At 45.0% G+C, this 21,151-nt stretch overlaps 1 protein-coding gene across 1 annotated transcript in view; it reads left to right on the forward strand.

Annotated features, from left to right (window-relative positions):
* Positions 1 to 21,151, forward strand: part of C10H10orf67 (chromosome 10 C10orf67 homolog) — a 2,378,031-nt gene that overhangs the window by 499,411 nt on the left and 1,857,469 nt on the right. The window contains exons 4-7 of the mRNA XM_086939822.1: positions 8,996 to 9,070; positions 11,236 to 11,811; positions 12,904 to 13,371; positions 14,062 to 14,460. Of these exons, the coding sequence (XP_086795948.1) occupies positions 8,996 to 9,070; positions 11,236 to 11,811; positions 12,904 to 13,371; positions 14,062 to 14,460 (1,518 nt within the window). The remainder of the gene's footprint in view (positions 1 to 8,995; positions 9,071 to 11,235; positions 11,812 to 12,903; positions 13,372 to 14,061; positions 14,461 to 21,151) is intronic.

Below are 21,151 nucleotides of genomic sequence, written 5' to 3' on the forward strand. Positions count from 1 at the left end.
CTATTTTTGATAACACTGGGAGGCAGCATTACTGGGAGGATTACCAGGGCATTCAAAATGAGGCCTTAAGTGTCTGAAGACAGTGGTAAAAAAGTGGTACCAGTCCATTTGTCTCTCCGTTTCCTACCCATTAGCCTTTCCTTTGAGCAGGCCAATACAAATGTTAGCAGGGCCAGCGATGGCTTCTACTCTGGTTTAATGTTGAGCGGTACACCCCCTTACTCTCTCACTACATCCAAGAGCAATACAATGTAATCCCCACCTTTTGAAAAGAGGCCGTGAAAAACAAGTTATATCCATGCATCAACTTTTATGGATCAAGTCATCTTACTTAAAACCAGTGGCTAAGATGAATGTATTCAACCGTTTTTTTTTTAAAAAAAGCTTGTTGTACCCTTTGTGATCCCCGCCAGTAAAAATTGGGTATGGTTAAAGCCAAATAGCTCCTAAGCATCACTATCAAAAGCACCTCGTCTTTTGAAGCTGTCATGGCCTTCCATATTTAAGTCTATGCAGTCTTTTCATACCAAAACCCTGGCTAGAGCCTAATCTTCATCAGAGAGCAGGCACATTAAAAAGAAATGCTTCAGACAGGACAACAAGCGTATTACTCTTGCCTCAGATGAGGCTAAAAAGCACACAGACTTCCCCACGGATCTGCCTCAGAAGACCCACTCCTCTCAGTTGAATGGAAGGCTTTCTTCCCAATATCACCACTGGATCCAAAAAATCAAAGAAACATGGGTTCTTTCAATGTCAAAGAATGACCATACTACACAACTGCTACTGCGCTATCACGATCTGGTCACCTTATTCAACATCCCAATAACTTTTGGAGAGAAAGAGGCTCCTTATTTTAGAAGCAAAGGGTGCTACTCTTACTATTTTCTAGTAAGAAAAATGCTTGGAGTGCTGAGCCTCATCTTGGATCTTTAAGATATAAACTCATTCCTCCCCCTTCAACATTTTAGAGTGATACGTTTTGCTTAGTTATTCTTTTTAGAGAATTGGTGGGGCATTATTCTGGAAGCTCTCAGTGCCATGTAGAACAAATCAAATGCCTGCCTGCACATACATGTGTTCAAGTTCAATGCACTCTATTTAGTGTTCCAAGCATTCGTTACCATATTGGGGACCTGAATCTAGTTCTGGCCAGACTGACGCTCAAGACTTTTGAACCAAATACACCAAACCACATAGAGCTTCTGTCAATGAAGGTAGCCTTTTTGGTGGCTGTATAATCTGTCAGTTATATTAATGAGCTATAATACATTTGCGCCTCAAAGATCTTCATAATGTTAAATACATTTTTCTCCAGGCACCTTTCCTTTATTCAAAGAGGGCGGTTTGAGCTCAGTATGAATATAGATATCATTCTTGCAACTGTTTGTCTACCTGCTTGAAGTGCGAATATACACAATTTAAGCAGTTCTTAAGCTTCTATCTGATTGAACTAGTGACCTGCCTTGGATGATCAATGTTTTGTGACATTTGGGGGACAATGATGGTGGTCGAACAGTTGCTAAGGTCACCATCAGAGATCTGTTCTCCTGATGAAAGTAAACATTAATTCCAGAAACGCGTAGAGTTGACTAAAAATCATGCATGGTATCATAAAAATTTTAAACATTGGGTTATTGTTTTAATATTGAAAGAAGGGTTGAAATCAAAACAAAATAACGTGTCACAAGGTCAAGTGTGTTGAACCTAAAGAATGCAGAGATCTTCAAATAAACATAACGTCATGAATCACCCATTGTTTTACTCTCCATGGATCCCTACAGCACAATATGGTCAGACACGCTTCACCATGTTAAGTCACCATTTAGGCATTTGAAAGGCTGTTCCTTTCAAATGCCTAAATGGTGACTTAACATGGTGAAGCGTGTCTGACATGGCAGAGTAGTTGGCTACTACAAGAACAATGTGATGGATGGTATTCTTGAATTAATCTCACCTACTAGTAGTCGCTCAGGCCACATCCCAGTCCATCGTTTTTCACCCACCATGACACCTCAGTTAGGTCCCAGCCATATGCAATCAGTCCTGACCCTGCTGCAGTAGGAACAGTCAGGCCAGCTCCTCCCTGAACCAGAACACAAGCAATCCAAGACCTGTATTGTCCTGATTAGGGTTCATCAGTCAGGTACTAGTGGCATAGTTAGCAGGAGATCCACGTCTGGGCCTAGATAGCACACTTGGGGCCCCACTTGCTGCAACAACAAGGTGATTAATGGAATGCTTGTATTAATCTCAGTAGTTGGCTACCTCACACAAAATCTGCGGATCACAGTCTTGAGGCTTTCTCCCGAACTGATGATATATTTTTTCAGGTCCTTATTAGAAACATCTTTGCATAGGATTAATCTGCCCAGTGATGTCTTTCGCATCCTTCTTTGCCCCTTTCTCAGTTGCTCTAGAGCTGTAAAAAAGTGAAAATGCGGAAGAGCTAGAACCTAGGAGTAGGATAAAGTGACCTTTATGATGACTGTGTTACTTTTAGTCTGTAGTCTAATTCTGTTCATCAAGGGACCCTTTCTGACGTCTCAGCCATCAATCTGAAAAACACACTTGATCCTTCTTGAAAACTAAAGGCGTATTTTACTATTTTTCTTATTTATAGTGTTGACCAGCCCTTTTTTCTGTTCAGGAATATGTTGTGGCCACAGGCCCCACATGTGGAATCTTCCACTTGAGCGTGATGCCTAGACCATGCATTGATATCCATGTATGCCTTTTATTTGCATGGTATGTGATTTGTGGTTCGTGGCATAGCTTTATATTGTTTGTGTGGGTTTAGTATATAGTAGAGACAAGTAGTATCCATTTGGGATACCCCTAATACAACATAGCACAAGAGGGAGGTTTAGATACAGCCTCCATAAACAGTGGAAGTGTATTTCCTGCATTTCTGAGCTAGAGGGTGTAGCCCATGACAATTAAATGTGGGAGGACGAAGACAGAGTTGCTCTTGTTATTTAGTGATGACCTAATTCCTGAGCACTGTCATTTGGATTGATGGTAGAGAAGGAATGAGGACTAAGCAGCTTCTATTGGAAAGGAGAGGGAATCTTATAGTCAGGGCCTTCCACTTTGTCTTTCCCCTGTAGACAGAACTAGGAAGTTGATAGACAGGTGCAGAGTCTTCACATTTCATTGTGCTCATATATTGAGTGTTTTAGTATGAACCAGGCTTAGCACTACTTGCTGGGAGAACCATCACCTTTGACAAAGAATGTGTCTGTTCTGTAGGAGTAAAAATGTATTATGAATAGTAACTGCTCCACACTGGTTCATGGGCATTGACAGTGGGATCAACATTCCCTATCTGGAAAATGCATTTAAAAGTGGGACCCAAATGACCCCTCTTGGTTCCATTTCCAAGTTCTTCATTTACCAAAGAAGGGAGTGCTCCACACAATACTTAAAGAACTGCTGCGATCATGGGCTGGTATCTTTCATAGCCGGTCTCCCAGAAATGAGTGAGTTTCGCCAGATGTCTGTGCAATTTTCTGGGGAGCAGTGGACTGCCTGTGGCGTGGCCTGCTAAGAGGGGTAAGGCGCACCTTGTAGAAGAGACTTCCTGAGAAGAAGTAGCTGTGCACACCTGGGTTATATAGTTGGCCAGAAGAAGTGGATTGAACTTGGGAGATTAACCGGTGTCCACCAGAGTTTTGACAGGGCCTCTTCTCCAGTCTATATGTTTCCGCGATACGCCAACAACCCCATCACGTCAGCCAATGTGATTTACCTCTCTACCAGAACCTTAATAAATGGTGCTGCCTATTCCCTGCCATCAAGCCTTACGTTCGCGGACCCTAGGCTAGCCCAATAGGAGGAGACCTGTTAGTGAGGGACCTTGTGCTACTGCTGGACCTCTGCTGCACCTGCATGTAGCCACCATACTCAGGCACTAGCACTAAGGGTTGAAGAATGTGGGACAGCTTTCCTGTGCTGAGATTACCAGCTGCTGTATGCTTGAGTGTTGCAAGCACCCAAACCACGATTCAACTTGAGTCACATGAACTTAAACATTGGCTGTTTTTCCTGCTGCTGACACTGGTTTTTTAACCCAGTGGGAGTGAATCACCATAAAAACCATGGTAGTGAAACATAGACTGGCCTACTGGTCACAGAACCATGGAAGCTGCCTACACCATATTACAGTGTACTCACACCTGTGCTAGTTTTACACCTGATGTTTTCTGTGTGTTTTAAACATCGTAGCACCAGTCTAAGAACTATATAGCTAATTAGCATTTCCTATGTGTAGTATTATGTGCCTGTGTGTGATTAATGCACTTCTGTTTTTATAAAGATAGACACCAGGATGCGTTGTACTTTTTGCATCTGTTTTTTGACTATTTGAGTTCTGTATCTGATGTAGACTTCTACCTTAGAATTATTTCCAGGCTTCAGACTGGAGCTGGAAATGTTTTTATGAGCAGTTCCCCTGTGCGCTGGTAAGTAGCGTCATTCTGCTTCAGGTGGCATTGGTGTCAACTTCGCTGGAAGTGACAATTACTGTGACTATTTAGGCGCCGCGCCTCCCAGAGCATTGATGTCAGTTCTTTTCTTTACACGCCAGTCAGATCTGATCCGGGGAGTACTACCCCCAGTCATTTTTTAACTGATCTTTTTTGACTTTTTTTTAGAATCTTCTCCTGGTAAGACAGGATGTTAAATGGAAGGTAGGAATCAACCCCTGTGGTGCCTGTCACCGACAGATGTCAGTACGGACCCTCACGTGGTTTGCTTCTGGAACCTCGAGCACGACCATAGGCAAAGACATGCGTCAATTGCTGCACGATGCACCCCAAGGCCTTGAGAAAGCATTTGTCAAGCTTCTTGCCCCTCAATGTGCGATGCCGCGACGATCTTGATCCTGGTGGATTCGAAGCTCCCGGAATCGGTCGCGAAGCCCAAAATCCTTGTCACACTCAAAGTCGCCCTTTGGTAAGGCTCACAGGAAAAAGAAAAGTAAGAAGTCGAAGAGGTCTTTGACTTTGCCCTGTCCGTCAAAGTCATCTGACGAGACCAGGGAGGGTTATCATTCAAAGCCGACTCTGCCCTTGAGCCTGCGCATGGGCCAACTCCACACCTGTAATTAATCTGCTTTTTATAAAACAGATCCTAACTGCAACACCCCATAGGCGGGGTACTTTTTACCATTGCACCCTTAAACAATATACACTTTGAGCATATAATGAATGTCTTACCACCCCTGGTGGAGCAAATACTTCAACACAAAATTAATATCACCTTTTGAAAAGGGGTTTTATTTAACAAAATGCAAAGACTTCTCCTTGTTTTAGAATAAGGCTTGGGGTTTATTACATAATACTCTCTAAATAAAGGCTGTCTAGGATACCAAATGCATAAGATTCAAATATCTGTAGCAAACTATAATCTAAGACATGAATAATACTGAATAATACTCATTAAATGTATGAATAATACTTATCAATAAACAAGCCGTAACTGATATAAGGCAAGACACACTGGAGGTCCTGCAAGAGATCAGAAAGATATATACACATAATTATATATATATATATATATATATATATATATATATATATATATATATATATATATATATATATATATATATATATATATATATATATATATATATATATATATATATATATATATATATATATATATATATATATATATATATATATATATAATTATATATAATTATATATATATATATATATATATATATATATATATATATATACATATATATATGAGGTACGTGGCGCTCCTTGAACAACACACAGCCAATCAGCCGATCAGTGGACACAGGAACCAGCAAGACCCGTAGTTTGGTGCAAATCTTTTTTATTTTAGTTAGTGGCCTATATATATACAGCAGATGATTACTCTGGATGTGCACCTGCAACACCATAAAGAAAACACCTTAAATGATCAGCCACTGGCTCACATCACAATGGCAATAACCACAAAACTCAATGCATCACCTGGCATCTTAGCCCACTTCTGTCCAGGGGAGTCATAGCTGGGGATCATATCTCATCAACCAGGGTTCATACTCCGAGATAGACACGTCTACCCTCCCTCGGAATCCAAGCTCCCAACTTCTCAGCCTGCAATCCTCCGCTCGCTTTAAACACACTAGAAGATTTGTGAAAGACCTCCTCCAACCGCCAGAGGAATTTTACCAGAACTGGCCTAATTCCAAGCAAGCCTCCTATGGCAGTAAGGAGCCCTCACGGCTCTTCCTCCATTCTCACTTCTTCCAGCCTCTATCTTGACGAAGCTCTCACAAGGCCTTCCAGAGTACATTAAACAAAAACAATCGCTAGAAAAACAGAAAGACCTTGAATGTGGATAACTCAAACAGCTTGCAAGCACCTCTGTGCACGCAGCAGCACAGCAAAGTTAGAGAACAAGAAGACATGAGGCCATGTCAAAGCCAATAGTAAGAACTCATAATTCTAATCAATGCACAATACAATACACATTCCTGCAAACTGCTAATAGCATCACATACTTCATCCATTAATGTACAACACCGAGCACCACCGCCCTTTGAAACCAAAAAGAACATTCCACACCTCTCTCTCCCCCTCACGCCTTCAAATGCACATCGCACATGCTCTGTTCTTGGCAAGACTGTTCCACCCCATAACAGCTCCCACTGAAAGACAGCAAGATTGCAGGACAGAAGAGAAGCAGGTATCTGCAGGACCATCCTACATGAAAGCTAGTTAAAATGGTGGTGGTTGAGGGTCATCATAGGGTCCCAAAATCACAAGTGGCTCTTTCAATGCAGCACCTCCATGAGTTACTGGGAGCAACCACCACCCAACTTCATACGTTTTGAGGCCATGCACCTCATATTTGCGCAGCCAAGGCCATCTTAGGAGGCATAGTATTTTGCTTTCCCAACTGTAATTTTCTATACCTTTCAAATTCTGTTATTGTGGGTCTGATGGTTGCGGTGTGGGAAAGCATACACTCAGAACTGTTAGGCCTAAGATGGTTATGGTGACAATCTATATGCCCGTTTGGTCCACTCTAAATGTTATGTCTGATGGCATCGCTCTGGTCTGCTTATTATGAAACATTATAACAAAGGCAGTTGAGTTGATCAAGCTTCTTAATTGTGAAAAGCATATTTGAAAACCATATAGCCTAACATAGTTGGTTGTTATCACAATGTGTTACAGGCTATAGACCTCTACTTTCACAAATTACGGTGTGGGCAAGGGGTTTGATGTTGGCTACCCACTCTGACAAGCCCTGTGGGGTTTTCGCTGTCATGATTCTTGTTGGACCCTGTTGAGATGGCTTGCATATTGTTTACAAGCTGTATTTTTCTACGTATTTTTAATTTTCTAAGTGTATGCATGATGGATGTCAGTTTATGAGCACTTGAATAGTCTGGTGTTGGGTAAAGTGTAAAGCCAATGCTAAAGGGTAAATAAAGGCTTTATCAGTTTATTGGGATAAGTCATGCCAGATTTCATAGGTTTGATCTGTTAACAGAAGCGGTATGGCAAATCCAGCAGATCTGACCTACTTATTGTAGAAAGAATACATTAAAGATGACAGGCTCTTAGGGATGGATTGTTATTACACTGTTCAAAAACCTGTAAACAAGTATTTTCTCACCGCAAATTTCACAGATTACTTAAGTATGCAAGGGTTTTGAATTGGTGATTAACCCTAACAAACTATGGGGATAGAAGGCACCCACTACTATAATCCTTTTTAGGCTCTTTTAGGAGAGAGTACTTTGCCAGTTGTAATGATGTATTCATTTGTATGTTTATGAATGTATGCAAGATGTTTCCCTTGTGGGAAACGTATGCTCAGTTCAGCGGGCTTGATTTAGTTATGGTGTCATGCCAATATAAAGGCTATATGTTTTATTGTTTATTGTGAACATTTACAATCGAGGTAGTAGTTCTGACATTGTTTGTGAAAAGCTTATGTTAAAATCATTAGGCATTTAAAGGTAAATTTTTATATGATTTGGTGTTGGTTTCTGACTCTACCAAGCCCTGGGGTACAAGATTTCCACTGCAATGATTCTTGCTAGATTCTCTTCTTAGCTGTCTGCCAGGACCTTGTAATAAACAAGAATTACATTAAATAATACATACATTTGTATGTGTACATTTATATCCATATAAATATGCAGAGGGCCTCTGGATCAGCTCTGGTCTGCCACTGGTTTATCTGAGTGTCATTTACACTGTGCTTCAATCCATGACACTGAACTTCATGGGGTAATGACTCACTCCACATCAGTCACTGGCTCTCTTGCCCTGTAAATTACTTCTTTTCCTAGTCACATGTGTCCATCCACCTGAAAATGAGCGGCGTTCAGTGTCAGAGCTGGTTGGCCAGTTTTTTCGTTTTGAATTTACATCTTGTATAGATCTTCTTTCATTTCTTTGATTCTAATGTTTTTTAAGAGGATACTGCAGCTCTCCAGCCAGTGCTAACCGGTACCTTTCTTGCTATTCATTTCAGCTGCAGTCCTCTAAACCAAGAGGCCATTTCGGAATGCTGTTGTCCATAGTGTTTCATCGTTTTTACCATTCCAAGAAAGTCCACATGTTGGTTCTAAATGTAGCACCCATGCTTGAACTTTACACAATTATAGACTATTTACAATACCTTAGCAAGATTGACAACCAATGCTATGTTTAGTTTTATTATTGCAAGTATGTGCCCTCTGTGTTTGGACGGCACCATGTTTTCTTATTTACGTGTATTCTTTTAACTTATCCCACATATATTTTCGAGTTTGTGTGTGTTTCATTGTCTTTTTTTCAAAGGGTGAATGCAAAAAGAATGAGTCACAGAGTGCATATATGAAGATTTATTAGGTGCCTAAACACATATTGTCATCCCTACAGCTTCTTATCACATTTATTCAGTTTTCATGTGTTGCAATCTATTTCTCGACTGTTCTTTGATACTTATATATTTCCAAATTAATTTTTAGAAACTTATTATGATGAGACAAAGCTTCAGGCAGCAGTTAGCTGATGCTCTTGCACGTATCCATGCAACTTATGAGGTAGGTTTCACATATTGTCATGTTTATATAAATGTGTGTGAAAATGAATATATATATATATATATATATATATATATATATATATATATATATATATATATATGCCAGTTAATGAGGTTGCTCACTTAATTATAATAACCCTTCTTTAGGGAAATCTCTGCATTCCGACCTCAGTAATTCACAGAGTGGTGTAGCGATTTTAAAACAATTTGGAAACTTCTCTTTAAATAAATTAATATCTGACATTGTCTGCCAACTGTTTTCTGCTAGACACACACACATGCATGCCAATTATTGTGTAAAGTATCTAAATTGTAAAAAAATATATTAATTGCTAAGAGCCATTTAAAAAAGCGTGGTTCTGGATAGTTTTCAATAAATGTATTTATTTTGTGTGTCAATGGTATACAAAGTGGATGTCTTTCAGACATTTTGGAATTAGTGAGAAAGATAGAGACTAGCTTTAAATTTAGCCAGTAGTGCAATCTCAGCAACCTCCCAACAAAGGTGATGGATTGTATTGCTCCATACGGAGAGGTAAGAACAACGTTCACAACCTGCTCCGGTTAAGCCTGACTTTATGTACAAGAAACAATGCTGTACCCTTTGTTATGTTCCCGAAGGTCCGCCCCCGGCGCCCCGAGGGCTGGACGAGTTGGTCATGTGACTCCCTATAATAAAAAGAGGTCTAGCACGTGCGCGGGGGTTCAGAGAGAGACGCACAGACCGAGCAAGCAAACTTATTCCCAGTGTCCGACTGAGTTTATTCTAGGGCCACGTGTCAGGCCTAGCTAGGGTTAGATGCCCCGGAGTGCAGGTCCCAGATTGATCTCCCTAGGGCAAACCTGTCCCCATTACACGACACAACAATTGGCGACGAGGGTGGTGGTCGATCCCTCGCTCGGGGTGTGTGTGTGCCCCTCCTGGGGTGATGCGGCCGCGGGCGCTCCCAATTGCCTGCGGTGCTCGTGCCTTGCTACCACACACTCCCCCGCACTGCTTGCCTGGAGGAACGACTCTGATCCCTGGCCCTCGACAGGTGAGCAGCGCTGGCTTGCACCTTCCTGCTGCGCACAGGAGCTCGAGTGGTCGCGCGAGGCCCTCCCTCCGTGGACCCTCCACGTCCGGTGCCGCACCGTGCTTGGTTGCACGTGCGTGAGTCGCACCTCAGCCCGCCTGGCGAGGCGCTCCGGTCGGCGCCCGGTCCTACCCAGCTGTTCGAGGGGACGTGGTGCTGACCCGTCCCGGGCCTTCACCCTACTACCCGACTCAGGAGTGCCAGGACCATCAGTGACTCGGCCCGTGGAACTTGCCTCGCCGGAGCGCAGTCGCCGCTCCCTCCGCACTAATCGGGGTGCCCCTTCGGATCATCCCCCGGCCACCCACGGACCTACTCCAGAGCGTTCGGGGCGATGGCTACCATTCCGCCCATTGAACCGTTTGTGGTGGAGGGTGCGCCCTCCACTCTCGCACCGAAGTGGAAGGAGTGGGTGGACAGGCTCCTAATATTCTTCGAAGCCACCAAGGTACACAAGGAACAGAAGCGCGCTATGATCCTCCATCTTGGTGGCAAGGACATCCACTCTATCGCCCGGACCCTCACGGAGGCGACTCCCAAAACACATCACACCTTGATCAATGCACTCAACGCGCACTTTGAACCAATGGCCAACCAAGATTATGAACGATTCATTTTTCGGCAAGCACGGCAACTGCCAGACGAGTCGCTGGATGCCTACCACTCCAGGCTAAAGAAACTAGCACTAACATGTGGATTCCAGGACGTCACGGAAGAGATCAGGGGCCAGATCATCCAAGGATGCGCCTCTGCTAAGCTGCGCGAGAGAATACTGGAGGAGTCGGGGAAGCCTCTACCAGACATCCTCACGCTGGGTCGCACAAAGGAGCTGTCCAAGGCCAGGGCAGCCCACATGGAAGCGGCCCTACAAGCCAACCTGAAAATGGAGCCGGTTAACAAACTACAAGTCCGCCCACAGCCCAAATGGGCAAAGCGAACAACAACTCCTCAGGGCGGAGCTTCAGCGCAGTCATGCGGCTACTGTGGCGGCCCGAAACATCCGGCGCCAGAATGCCCAGCACGGGGCAAGAGATGCTCAGGTTGCGGAAAAATGAATCACTTTGAAAAAGTGTGCCGGTCCAAGTAGTTCGGCAAGCCTCGCCAGACAATACACACGGTGGCCGAGCCCGAAGGCGCTGAAGGAGAACCCAGCAACAGTGATATGGACGATGACGAGGAGGAGCGCTCCGTACACAAAGTGCATATGATCGGCACCGCCACCAGACGCACCAGGACGCTGCCACAGTGCGCCATACAGGTAGCCGATCAGGACATTATGGCGACAGTCGACACGGGCGCCTCGATAAATCTCATGAGTGCATCCCTCTACGGAGACATGCCTGCTCCTCCCAGCCTCCGCCCCACTCCGATCACCGTTTTTGCCTACGGCCAAGACGTTCCCCTCCGCATCCGGGGCAAATTCAAGGCAGCGGTCCGACACGGGGACAAGATCACGCGAGCCAACATCTTGGTGTCGGAAGAGGGTCAAGGCATGCTCCTGAGTTGCCGAACGGCGGAGGACCTGGGGGTGGTCACTTTCGCATTTGGCGTGCATGAGGAATCGGTACAGCAACTGATTGTAGACTTTTCTGACCTATTCGAAGGAATTGGCTGTTTCAAGGGCCGGGAGATACATCTGCACGTGGACCCCACTGTTCAACCGGTAGCCCTGCGACACCGTCGCGTTGCATTCCATTTGAGACCACTGGTTGAGGAAGAGCTGCAGAAGCTGGAAGCAGCAGGGATAATTGAGAAGGTGTCCGGTCCCACCCCCTGGGTGTCGCCCATCGTGGTCACGAGGAAGCCAAAACAGCCTGGAGCGGTCCGGATATGCGTGGACATGCGCCTACCCAATGCTGCCATCAAGAGGGAGCGCCACATCACCCCCACGATAGATGACCTGATTGGAGAGATGGCTGGAGCCCGGTGGTTCTCCAAATTGGACCTCCGGGCGGGGTACCATCAACTCGTACTAGACAAGGACTCCCGGAACATCACGACGTTCTCCACTCACATTGGACTGCGCAGGTACACCAGGTTGAGTTTTGGAATCTCCAGTGCTGCCGAAGTCTTCCAAAATGTCATCCAGGAACTGATTGCCGGCATACCGGGAGTAATCAATGTCAGTAATGACATCATGGTGCACGCAAGAACAATCCCGGAACACAACCAACGTTTGGCGCAGGTTTTCCGCAGGCTCCGAAGTGCCGGGCTCACCTTGCACCGAGACAAATGCAAATTCCTTCAGAACAAACTGGGATTTTTCGGGTACGTGTTCTCAGCCGATGGCGTCAACCCTGATCCGGACAAGGTCAAAGCCATCAAGGATGCACCACCGCCCACGACGGTCACGGAGGTCAGGAGTTTTCTTGGGATGGTAAACTACTGTGGCCGTTTCATAAGGGACTTAGCCAACCTGACTCTCCCTCTGCGTGAACTAACCAAAGACTCCACCCCATGGAGCTGGGGATCTGAACAGGAAAGGGCATTTCAAGATATTAAGAGCGCACTCTCCAGCAGCACCACGTTGGCGTTCTTTGACCCACGACACTCCACTCTCATTGCCGTAGATGCCGGACCGGCAGGACTGGGGGCCGTTCTGATGCAGAGAGCTCGAGATGAGATAGACTGGGCCCCTGTTGCTTTCGCCAGCCGGTCCCTCACGGACACGGAACAAAGATATTCCCAAATAGAGAAGGAGGCCATCGCAATACATTGGGGATGTCGTCACTTCCACTTGTACGTCTATGGCAAGCCCTTCACAGTGGTGACGGACCACAAACCGTTGCTGGCTCTGTTTTCAGGCACCTCCTCCAAGCCACCCCCTCGAATTGAGAAGTGGATTTTGCAACTGCAAGAATATAATTGCACCATCGAGTACCAGCCAGGGGCAAGGAATCCTGCGGATTACCTATCACGGCACCCTAGGCCCGCAACCCCTGAGGAGAGGGATGAAGCAGAAGAGACGGAAGCCTACGTGCAGTGGGTCGTGGCCAGATCATGCCCGCGTCCCATATCATTGGAAGAGATCGTGAGCACCACGGCTCAGGATGCGTGCATACAGCGGGCCAAGGATCTGCTCCGAACGGCCAACTGGCAGAAGGCCAAGGAGGGCTGGAAAGTACTCACACCGGAGGCTCAGAAGATAATGGACAGTTTGTACCACGTGAGGGCGGAACTAAATGAAGACGCGGCGGGATGCCTCCTGCGGGGGCATCGCCTGGTAATCCCGACGGCTCTGACAGGACGGGTAGTCCAACTGGCCCACATAGGCCACCAGGGGATGGTCAAGACGAAGGCCCGGCTGCGGACGAAGGTATGGTTCCCGCTCATGGATGACATGGTGGAGAGTGTGGTGCGATCGTGCGAGGCCTGTCAAGTCACGGGCGACAGCCCCCGTGAGGCCCCCATCATTGTGGAACCCAGGCCACGAGGACCCTGGGAGAGAGTCAGTATGGACTTTGGCAGCCTTCCGGATGGAAGACACACGCTGGTAATGATAGACGACCACTCAAAATATCCTGAAGTCGAAATTGTCACAAGTACCAGTGCAGACTGTGTCATCCCCAAAATAGAAAAAATCATTGCCACTCATGGAGCCATGAGAGAGCTCAGAACAGACAATGGACCGCCATTCCAGGGTCAAGACTTTGCGGAATACCTCTCGTCTCTGGGAACACGTCACAGGCGCATAACACCTCGGTGGCCTCAAGCCAATGGGGAGGCCGAGAGGTTCATGAGGACTTTGAACAAGGTTATCCGAATTGCACATGACAAGGGGCAGTCAGTGGAAATGGCCATTTTCACATTTCTCCGAAGTTATCGCCAGACCCCGCACTCCACAACTGGGGTGGCCCCTGCACACCTCCTTCTGGGAAGGGTGATAACTGACTCCATTCCTCATCACCCCCAGTGGGCCCCTGCAATGATAGATGAGCGCGCAGTGGAAAAGAAAAGAAGCTCTGCATTTGAAAAGATCAGCAAGAAACGCAGGGCCGTGGCCCCGCACTTCAATAGAGGTGATATGGTGCTCATCCGAAATCGTGTAACTGGCGGCAAGTTTAAACTTAACTACGAGAGGCGACCATGGCGAGTCATTGGAGTGAAAGGCACACGCCTCACGGTCATTCGAGGACGAGACAAGGTGACTCGCAACGTGTCTCATTTCAAACTGTATCATCCGTCAAGCTTTGAGTCAGGGCGCCAGCAAGGCGGTGAACAAACCGAAACTGCAACCACTGTGCCGGCCGTTGAGTTAACACCTCGGCACGAGGTCAGGCAAAGTAGCGAGCAACAGGCTTCCAGCGAAGAAGTGGGAGGTGACGCGGAGGCCCTGGATGAGGCCCCAAATCCGGAGGGGGCAGACAGAGAGGCGCCAAGACATGAGTTGGAGGTTGGAACGGAACTGATGACTCATCGGGGGTCCCGACGTCAGCTACGTGATAATCCCACCCCCTCCGGCTGGCTGAGAGACTACTTTACGTAAGACTGTTCCCATTTACACATATACATGTGCTGTTTGAACTGAATGCGTTGGCAGTTAAAGGACGCTGAAGGTATCGGTCCAAGTAGTTTATGAGCCAGAAATGTTACAGGATTGATTGTGTTCATTGTTTGCATTTTGTTGGTTTTTCCTTATTTTTAGGAGGAATGTTATGTTCCCGAAGGTCCGCCCCCGGCACCCCGAGGGCTGGACGAGTTGGTCATGTGACTCCCTATAATAAAAAGAGGTCTAGCACGTGCGCGGGGGTTCAGAGAGAGACGCACAGACCGAGCAAGCAAACTTATTCCCAGTGTCCGACTGAGTTTATTCTAGGGCCACGTGTCAGGCCTAGCTAGGGTTAGATGCCCCGGAGTGCAGGTCCCAGATTGATCTCCCTAGGGCAAACCTGTCCCCATTACACGACACAACACCCTTGAGGTCACCATCCAGTTCTGGCTCTCCCAAAGCCAAGATTGCTCTTGGTGAGGCTGATTATAGGATATCCCTCTTCGAACAATACCAGAATTCCTCCTGTCCCTGTAAAACAAGGGGGCTTTTTCGTCCAAAGTTTTCTTAGAAAGGCAAGGGCAAGGGACAGATCTCTCTCCTTCCTGGGCCCTTCTCTTTGGAACAAGCTTTCATTGACTCTAAGGTGCATTAAGGCGACACCAATGTTCCGAAAAAAATTTAAAACTTAGCTTTTCTCTTGTACCTAGTCTCTCTCTTTCTCTCTGCCCACCGACAGTTCTCATGCTGCAGTACCATGACACTCTTCGGAGTAACAGTCTGGCTTTATTAATCTCTTACATATACATAGTTTTCTCAAGCCCATCATTGAGTCCCTATTTCCACTTGAAAAGTCCTGGGACAACTCCAACAACTACTGTTTTCTAAACTGTGATCAAATACAAAAAAAAAAAACAATTTTATTGCCTGCAGCCTAGCTCCACCCCATACACTCCCTATGTCCTTGTCGTCTTCAGTTCCCCCACCTTACTCTCCAGTGCTACTGCTTCACCGGCTTCACCCAGTAACCCGAACAGAGTGTTACTCCACCTATTCGTAGCACCATTATCATGTTACAAGCCCTGAGAAATGCTGTCCATCCCTTTCCGAAACTTTACTTATGCCTGCGCCTTTGTCTTAATGTAGGTAATAAATAAAGCTCTCTTGTAAAGGTCAGTTCCATGAACTGTAAGACAGGTAATCTTCACAATGTCCCCTTAACGAATCTCTCATTATATCCCACCTCACTGGTAATCATCACGTCATCACTGACATCTCTTTGAAAGTCCCAAAAAATGTATATATATCCAAGCACTGACACTTCCTTTAGGAATACAACATCTTGAGCCCATGTTTTCTTCACCAGCCTTCTCACAGTCCTGGAGGATACCACTGTGCAGACTCCAATACTCTTTCTCAGTCTCTCCCCTGAATCAAGCAAGATACCCCAGAAATCTCACATTGATCATCTTAGCCAGTCATCCATTCAAGTGACCAAAAAGTAGGCTAATTTTCTTATTATTAAACATTCAGTCCCAAGTCACCTTTGTTGAAGGAGATCAAGAACTCTGAGGAGACGTTCCGGGAGTCCTAATTCTCACTGTAGGAGACATGACTGGTGAAAGGCCTCAAGATGTCACTCCTATCCTCATCCATACTCTAGAGCACGCCCTTCAAAATTTACTCATCAATTGAGAGCCGCGTAATGCTCTAGATCCACTCATTGCTCTAGATTACACCTTCCTTCCTCTTCCCTTTTTTTATTCTCTTTAGTCAGGCAGTATTTTTCAGTTCTTATTCACCTCCAGAGAGGGTTTCTCCTATAGCGATGTCATGACTCGGGTTTCTACAGAATCATCATACCTATACCAACATTTCAGCCAAAGACGTCAATGATCTTTCAAACCCTGCATCGCCTTTGCTTTCTTTGGTTCCAGGCCATCAGAGCCTATTATGGAGCTGTTCCTAAAATGTGCTCCAGCATGCCTGTGCTTGCCGACAAATGACAAGCAGCCGGAACAGGATCTGTTGGCCCTAAAGGCAGAGCATCTTTCAGATTCTGTTATCGTGTGTGCTGCGACATAGTATGACCTCCTGAAAAGAGTAATAAAAGGAACGCAAAAGAAAAAAGTTCAGTTACACATCTGCAACTTCCATGAAGATGGTTACTACTGCTGCCCTACCCTGGCATTAGGATAGTTCCCCCTGGGAGAATCTTCAACGTTTCCACGAGAAACCACTTTATGAAGGACTTTTCAGAGGTGTTACAAGAAGAGATGATCGTTTCCAACCAGTAATGAGTGCTGCTTCTGAGTCAGTTGATCTCAAGAAAAAAAGAGTACACGAAATACCAGCACAAACTGTACAGTAGGTATTTTTCGCCAAGCGAGAGTTCAAGTCCCTCATTGGCCACAAAAGTATCACTAATATCAGCTGTCCTACCAACCTCAGATGTCTGCAAAAGTGAGAGATGGCCATCAAACAACAGTTACCACAGAAAATCCTGCTACCGCTTTCCCCTCTTCTGTGCTCCAGTGTGGAGGAAGTATCAGCAATTATCTGGAAAAAATATCAAAATACAGATGAGTGTTAAATGTCATGCAAAATGGCTATTTTCTGAGGTTTCGTACTCCATTCACCCCTCCAAAGAAAACATTTCAAAACTGTCAAGAGTTACTCCAGCTGCAGATGAGCACCTTTCTGATCAAAATGGCAGTGAAACAATTTCCTCATTCTCCAAAAGAAAAGGGAATTTACATCCATTACTTCTGGTTCTAAAAACAGGCCCAAGCAAGAATATTGTCTCATTGTCAACCAGGGATGAACAAACAAATATACAAATAAAGAGAAGCTTTGCATGTTGGTACTACATAAAATCTAACATAATCACCATCAAGGCGATTGGATGTGAGCCGTAGATTTCCAGCAGGCCTATTTATATATACCATTTTATAAAAACATCACAGATTTCTACGTTTTCTTTTGGTCATACTGCACTTTTGTCCCTTTTGATTTCCAGTCAGATCCACAAATATTTTCAAAGTGCATGGCATTAGTCGCTGCACACATCAAAGCAATTAAATTTTTTGTGTATCCTTCCTTGGGCAATTAGCATATAAAAGGGTAGGCATCTCAGGAGACCAGGCATCATTAAAACATAACAGTCTCTGTATTCAGCAGTTAGCTCTCAGAGTAAATCCTTACAAGTCCATATTAGTCTCAATTCAGTCCATTCATCACCTGTAGAAAAACAAAAATAGGCAAGAGCTTATCCTTCAGAGGAGAGACTGTCATCTATAATTCAGAAGCATTAGGAACTTCTGGAGATCAGATATCCGATGGTCTGCCAAATGTATTCCCTTCTGGCTCTATAGCACCCTATAGTTTGTTTGGTACTTAGTGCGTGGTTGTAGATGGGATTGTGAAAACAGTGTCCTGAAGATCAGTGGTGCCCGCTCTAAGACAGTTGGGAAGACAAATTGACTCTTTCGTAAACTGAAGTTTACTGTCTTCCTTGGTGGTGTCGAACAACTAATCTTCTAAATGGTGTTCCTTTTAATCTGAACAACCTGCCGTCGTCCCAAGCCATCATGCATCCTTGTTTGTTTGATAAGCTGACAAAAGGAGAAGTTGTATCACTGCTCTCTGCTGTAGTTGATGATAGTCCATCTGACACTTTTGTACTCAGATTAAAAATAATGTCCCTGCTTGTTCAAACACAGTATAGATCAACAATGTAGGGTGCTGGACTGTTCCTTAGAGAAAGGAGTGTGTGTATCTGGCGTGGCCGGAGGTAAAGATGTGACACCTTTGGGCATCCATTTTGTTGGATGTATTTGCCTCACACACCCATATGGGTGTCATGCTTCATCATTGGCGTTGCTCCTCGTCGGGGAGGTGGTGCAATCCCCGACGGGCTCACCTCTGAGAGGGGCTCTTTGGCGGAGATCTTTTAATCCAACTGCCTTATGGTGAAGTGCGGGTGTGCGGATGATGCAGTGTGTAGCCTGGGAAGTGATTTAAAATGTAGTAGAGGGTACCGGAAACTACTTTATTCTGGGGGTCCCCTACTGCAATTAAAAACGTGAATCTAACTCCCTAGGTGCCAACAGGTTAGGTGTAGTGGCCCTAGATTAGATTAGGAAAGGAATTGGTCAACATGTTTCTCGCCTAGGCAATTGGCCACGATTCATCAGGACCTATGATGGATAAAGACAAGGTCTACAAACAATCAACAACATGCTAGTGTCATGTGTCTAATACCAAAAGTGTGGATATTTGTTACCTCTGTGGCTTTTTCCTATGCCTGAATGGGGAATAAGAGTACAGAGTTAATAGCATCAAGTAATCGCCAGAAATTATACATGGTCCGGGACCAAACTTACACACAGTGTCATGCTAGTGATAGTGAATTTCTACTAGCTCCAAGTTAACGTGACCGTGTTGTGACAACTTGCAGTGTTACCGTCACAGCAACACTTTGTAAGTGAAAGGATGGTTCAAACACAGTACAAGGATGGTGCATTACTGCACAACCTCTTTTGTGAATGGTAAAATCCACAAATAAACTTATTTAAAAAACATAGAAAACAAGAAATGCCCATGTTATGCATCCGGGTTTTACCAGTCAGGCACTCTGAGGAATACTCTTCTGATCAGTTTGTGAAATAAGTTTATGTTCATATTCCCTCTAATCCTGCTGATTCCATCAGTAATCATCAAGCTAAAGAGAGACAGAGTGAGGATGATCCTCATCTCTCTTGAGTAGCCATGGCAGTGGTGTACACCGATCTACTAAATGTATCGAAATGACCACATAACTACAGAAACTACTGTGCAAATAGGATCTTCTGTTCAAGTTCAGTGACCAGACCCTGTATCTCAACATTCCATCATAAACTTTGCAGTTTTCTCCTGAACTATTGCATGCAGTTTTCTCCTGAACTGTTGCAGTAAGAACACTGAAATCTTCTGTTAGATTGCATGAGCATTTTGAAAGAAGCAAGACGTCCATTTGCTAGACTATTACTCTTTCAGATGAAAGAATTTCTACAGTTGTTATAGTCAAAAATACATCTATCTAACCAGATGTAAAGAGGAAGTGGTACTCCCATATCTTCTTAATTAGTCTAAAGCTGGGTCCCAGTTTTCTGCAGTAAAGGTATATCTAACTGCCTTTGCTGCTATAGAAAGAGTCCTTCACAAACCTTTGTTTTTAAAACCCAGTTATAAATGGATTTTTAGAAGGAATTAAGAAAATTGTTCCATCCTTTAGGAGACCCTTGCATAATGTTTCTACCATTTAAACTTAGTTACAAAACTACTTTATAACATGTGTCCTGCAAGACACCTTTTCAAATGGCCACATCTTCTGCCCACAGGGTTAGTGAGATTCAGGATTTGTACTGGAAAGAACCACATACAGGGCCCGATGTAGGTAGCCAAATACCGGTCGGTAACGGCCGAAATTCGGTAATTTCGTCCATTACTGACCGGTATATGATAAACGAGATGTATGTGACCAAAAAAGTACCGATTCGTTAAATACCAGTCGGTAAAACACTGATTCGGTATTAAACGAATCAGAATTTACCGAAATCATATTTACCGATTCGGAAATTAAGAAATGGTAAATATCCGAATCGGAAAATACCGAATTCATATTTACAGAGTCGGAAAATAAGAAATGGTAAAAATGGCCTGTTGAGATGTAGCAAATTCTAAAAATACCGAATTTCATGAAAATCGGTATTTAAGAATCGGTATTTACCATGGATTGGGATCAGGTGGTAACCAGGAACAGGATATATAAGAAGGCCCCAAAATGCAACAGTGCAACCACAATGGCGACTTTTTACGTTATTGCAAGGCGGCTATGGATACAGGCAGCAGGAGAGAAGGTCTGGCTAAGGGAGGAGCAGGTGTATAGGCAGAGGATCACCCTCTTCCAACTGACTGAAGCTGAGATCCTGCAAAGGTACCGACTCCACCCCAGAACCATCCTGGACTTGATTGGGGACCTCCACCCATATCTAGAACACCCAACCCCAAGAGCACACGCCATCCCACCCCATGTGCAGGTGCTGTGCTGCCTACACCTTCTTGCCTCAGGTAGCTACCAGCACGTGATAGCCACAGTAGGTGGGGTGTCTCAGAGCTGCCTGTCACGGTTTTTCAGAATATTCCTAGACGCCATGATGCAGAGGATGGAACACTACATCGAGTTCCCTGACACACCTGCAGAACTTGCAAGGACAAAAACCGATTTCTATCAACTTGCCCAGTTTCCGCACATCATAGGCTGTATCGATGGGACGCACATCCCACTATGCCCACCTGCAGCAACTGAACACATATATCGAAACCGGAAGTCCACACATTCTATAAATGTGCAGGTGATCTGCAACGCTGGCAACATAATTACGGACATTGTAGCCAAATATCCAGGGAGTACCCAAGACTCCTACATATTCACCAACAGTGGGATATACAGACACCTTGTGGCTGGTGATTT

This window comes from Lissotriton vulgaris, chromosome 10, assembly GCF_964263255.1.
Source record: "Lissotriton vulgaris chromosome 10, aLisVul1.2, whole genome shotgun sequence".
NCBI lineage: Eukaryota > Metazoa > Chordata > Amphibia > Caudata > Salamandridae > Lissotriton > Lissotriton vulgaris.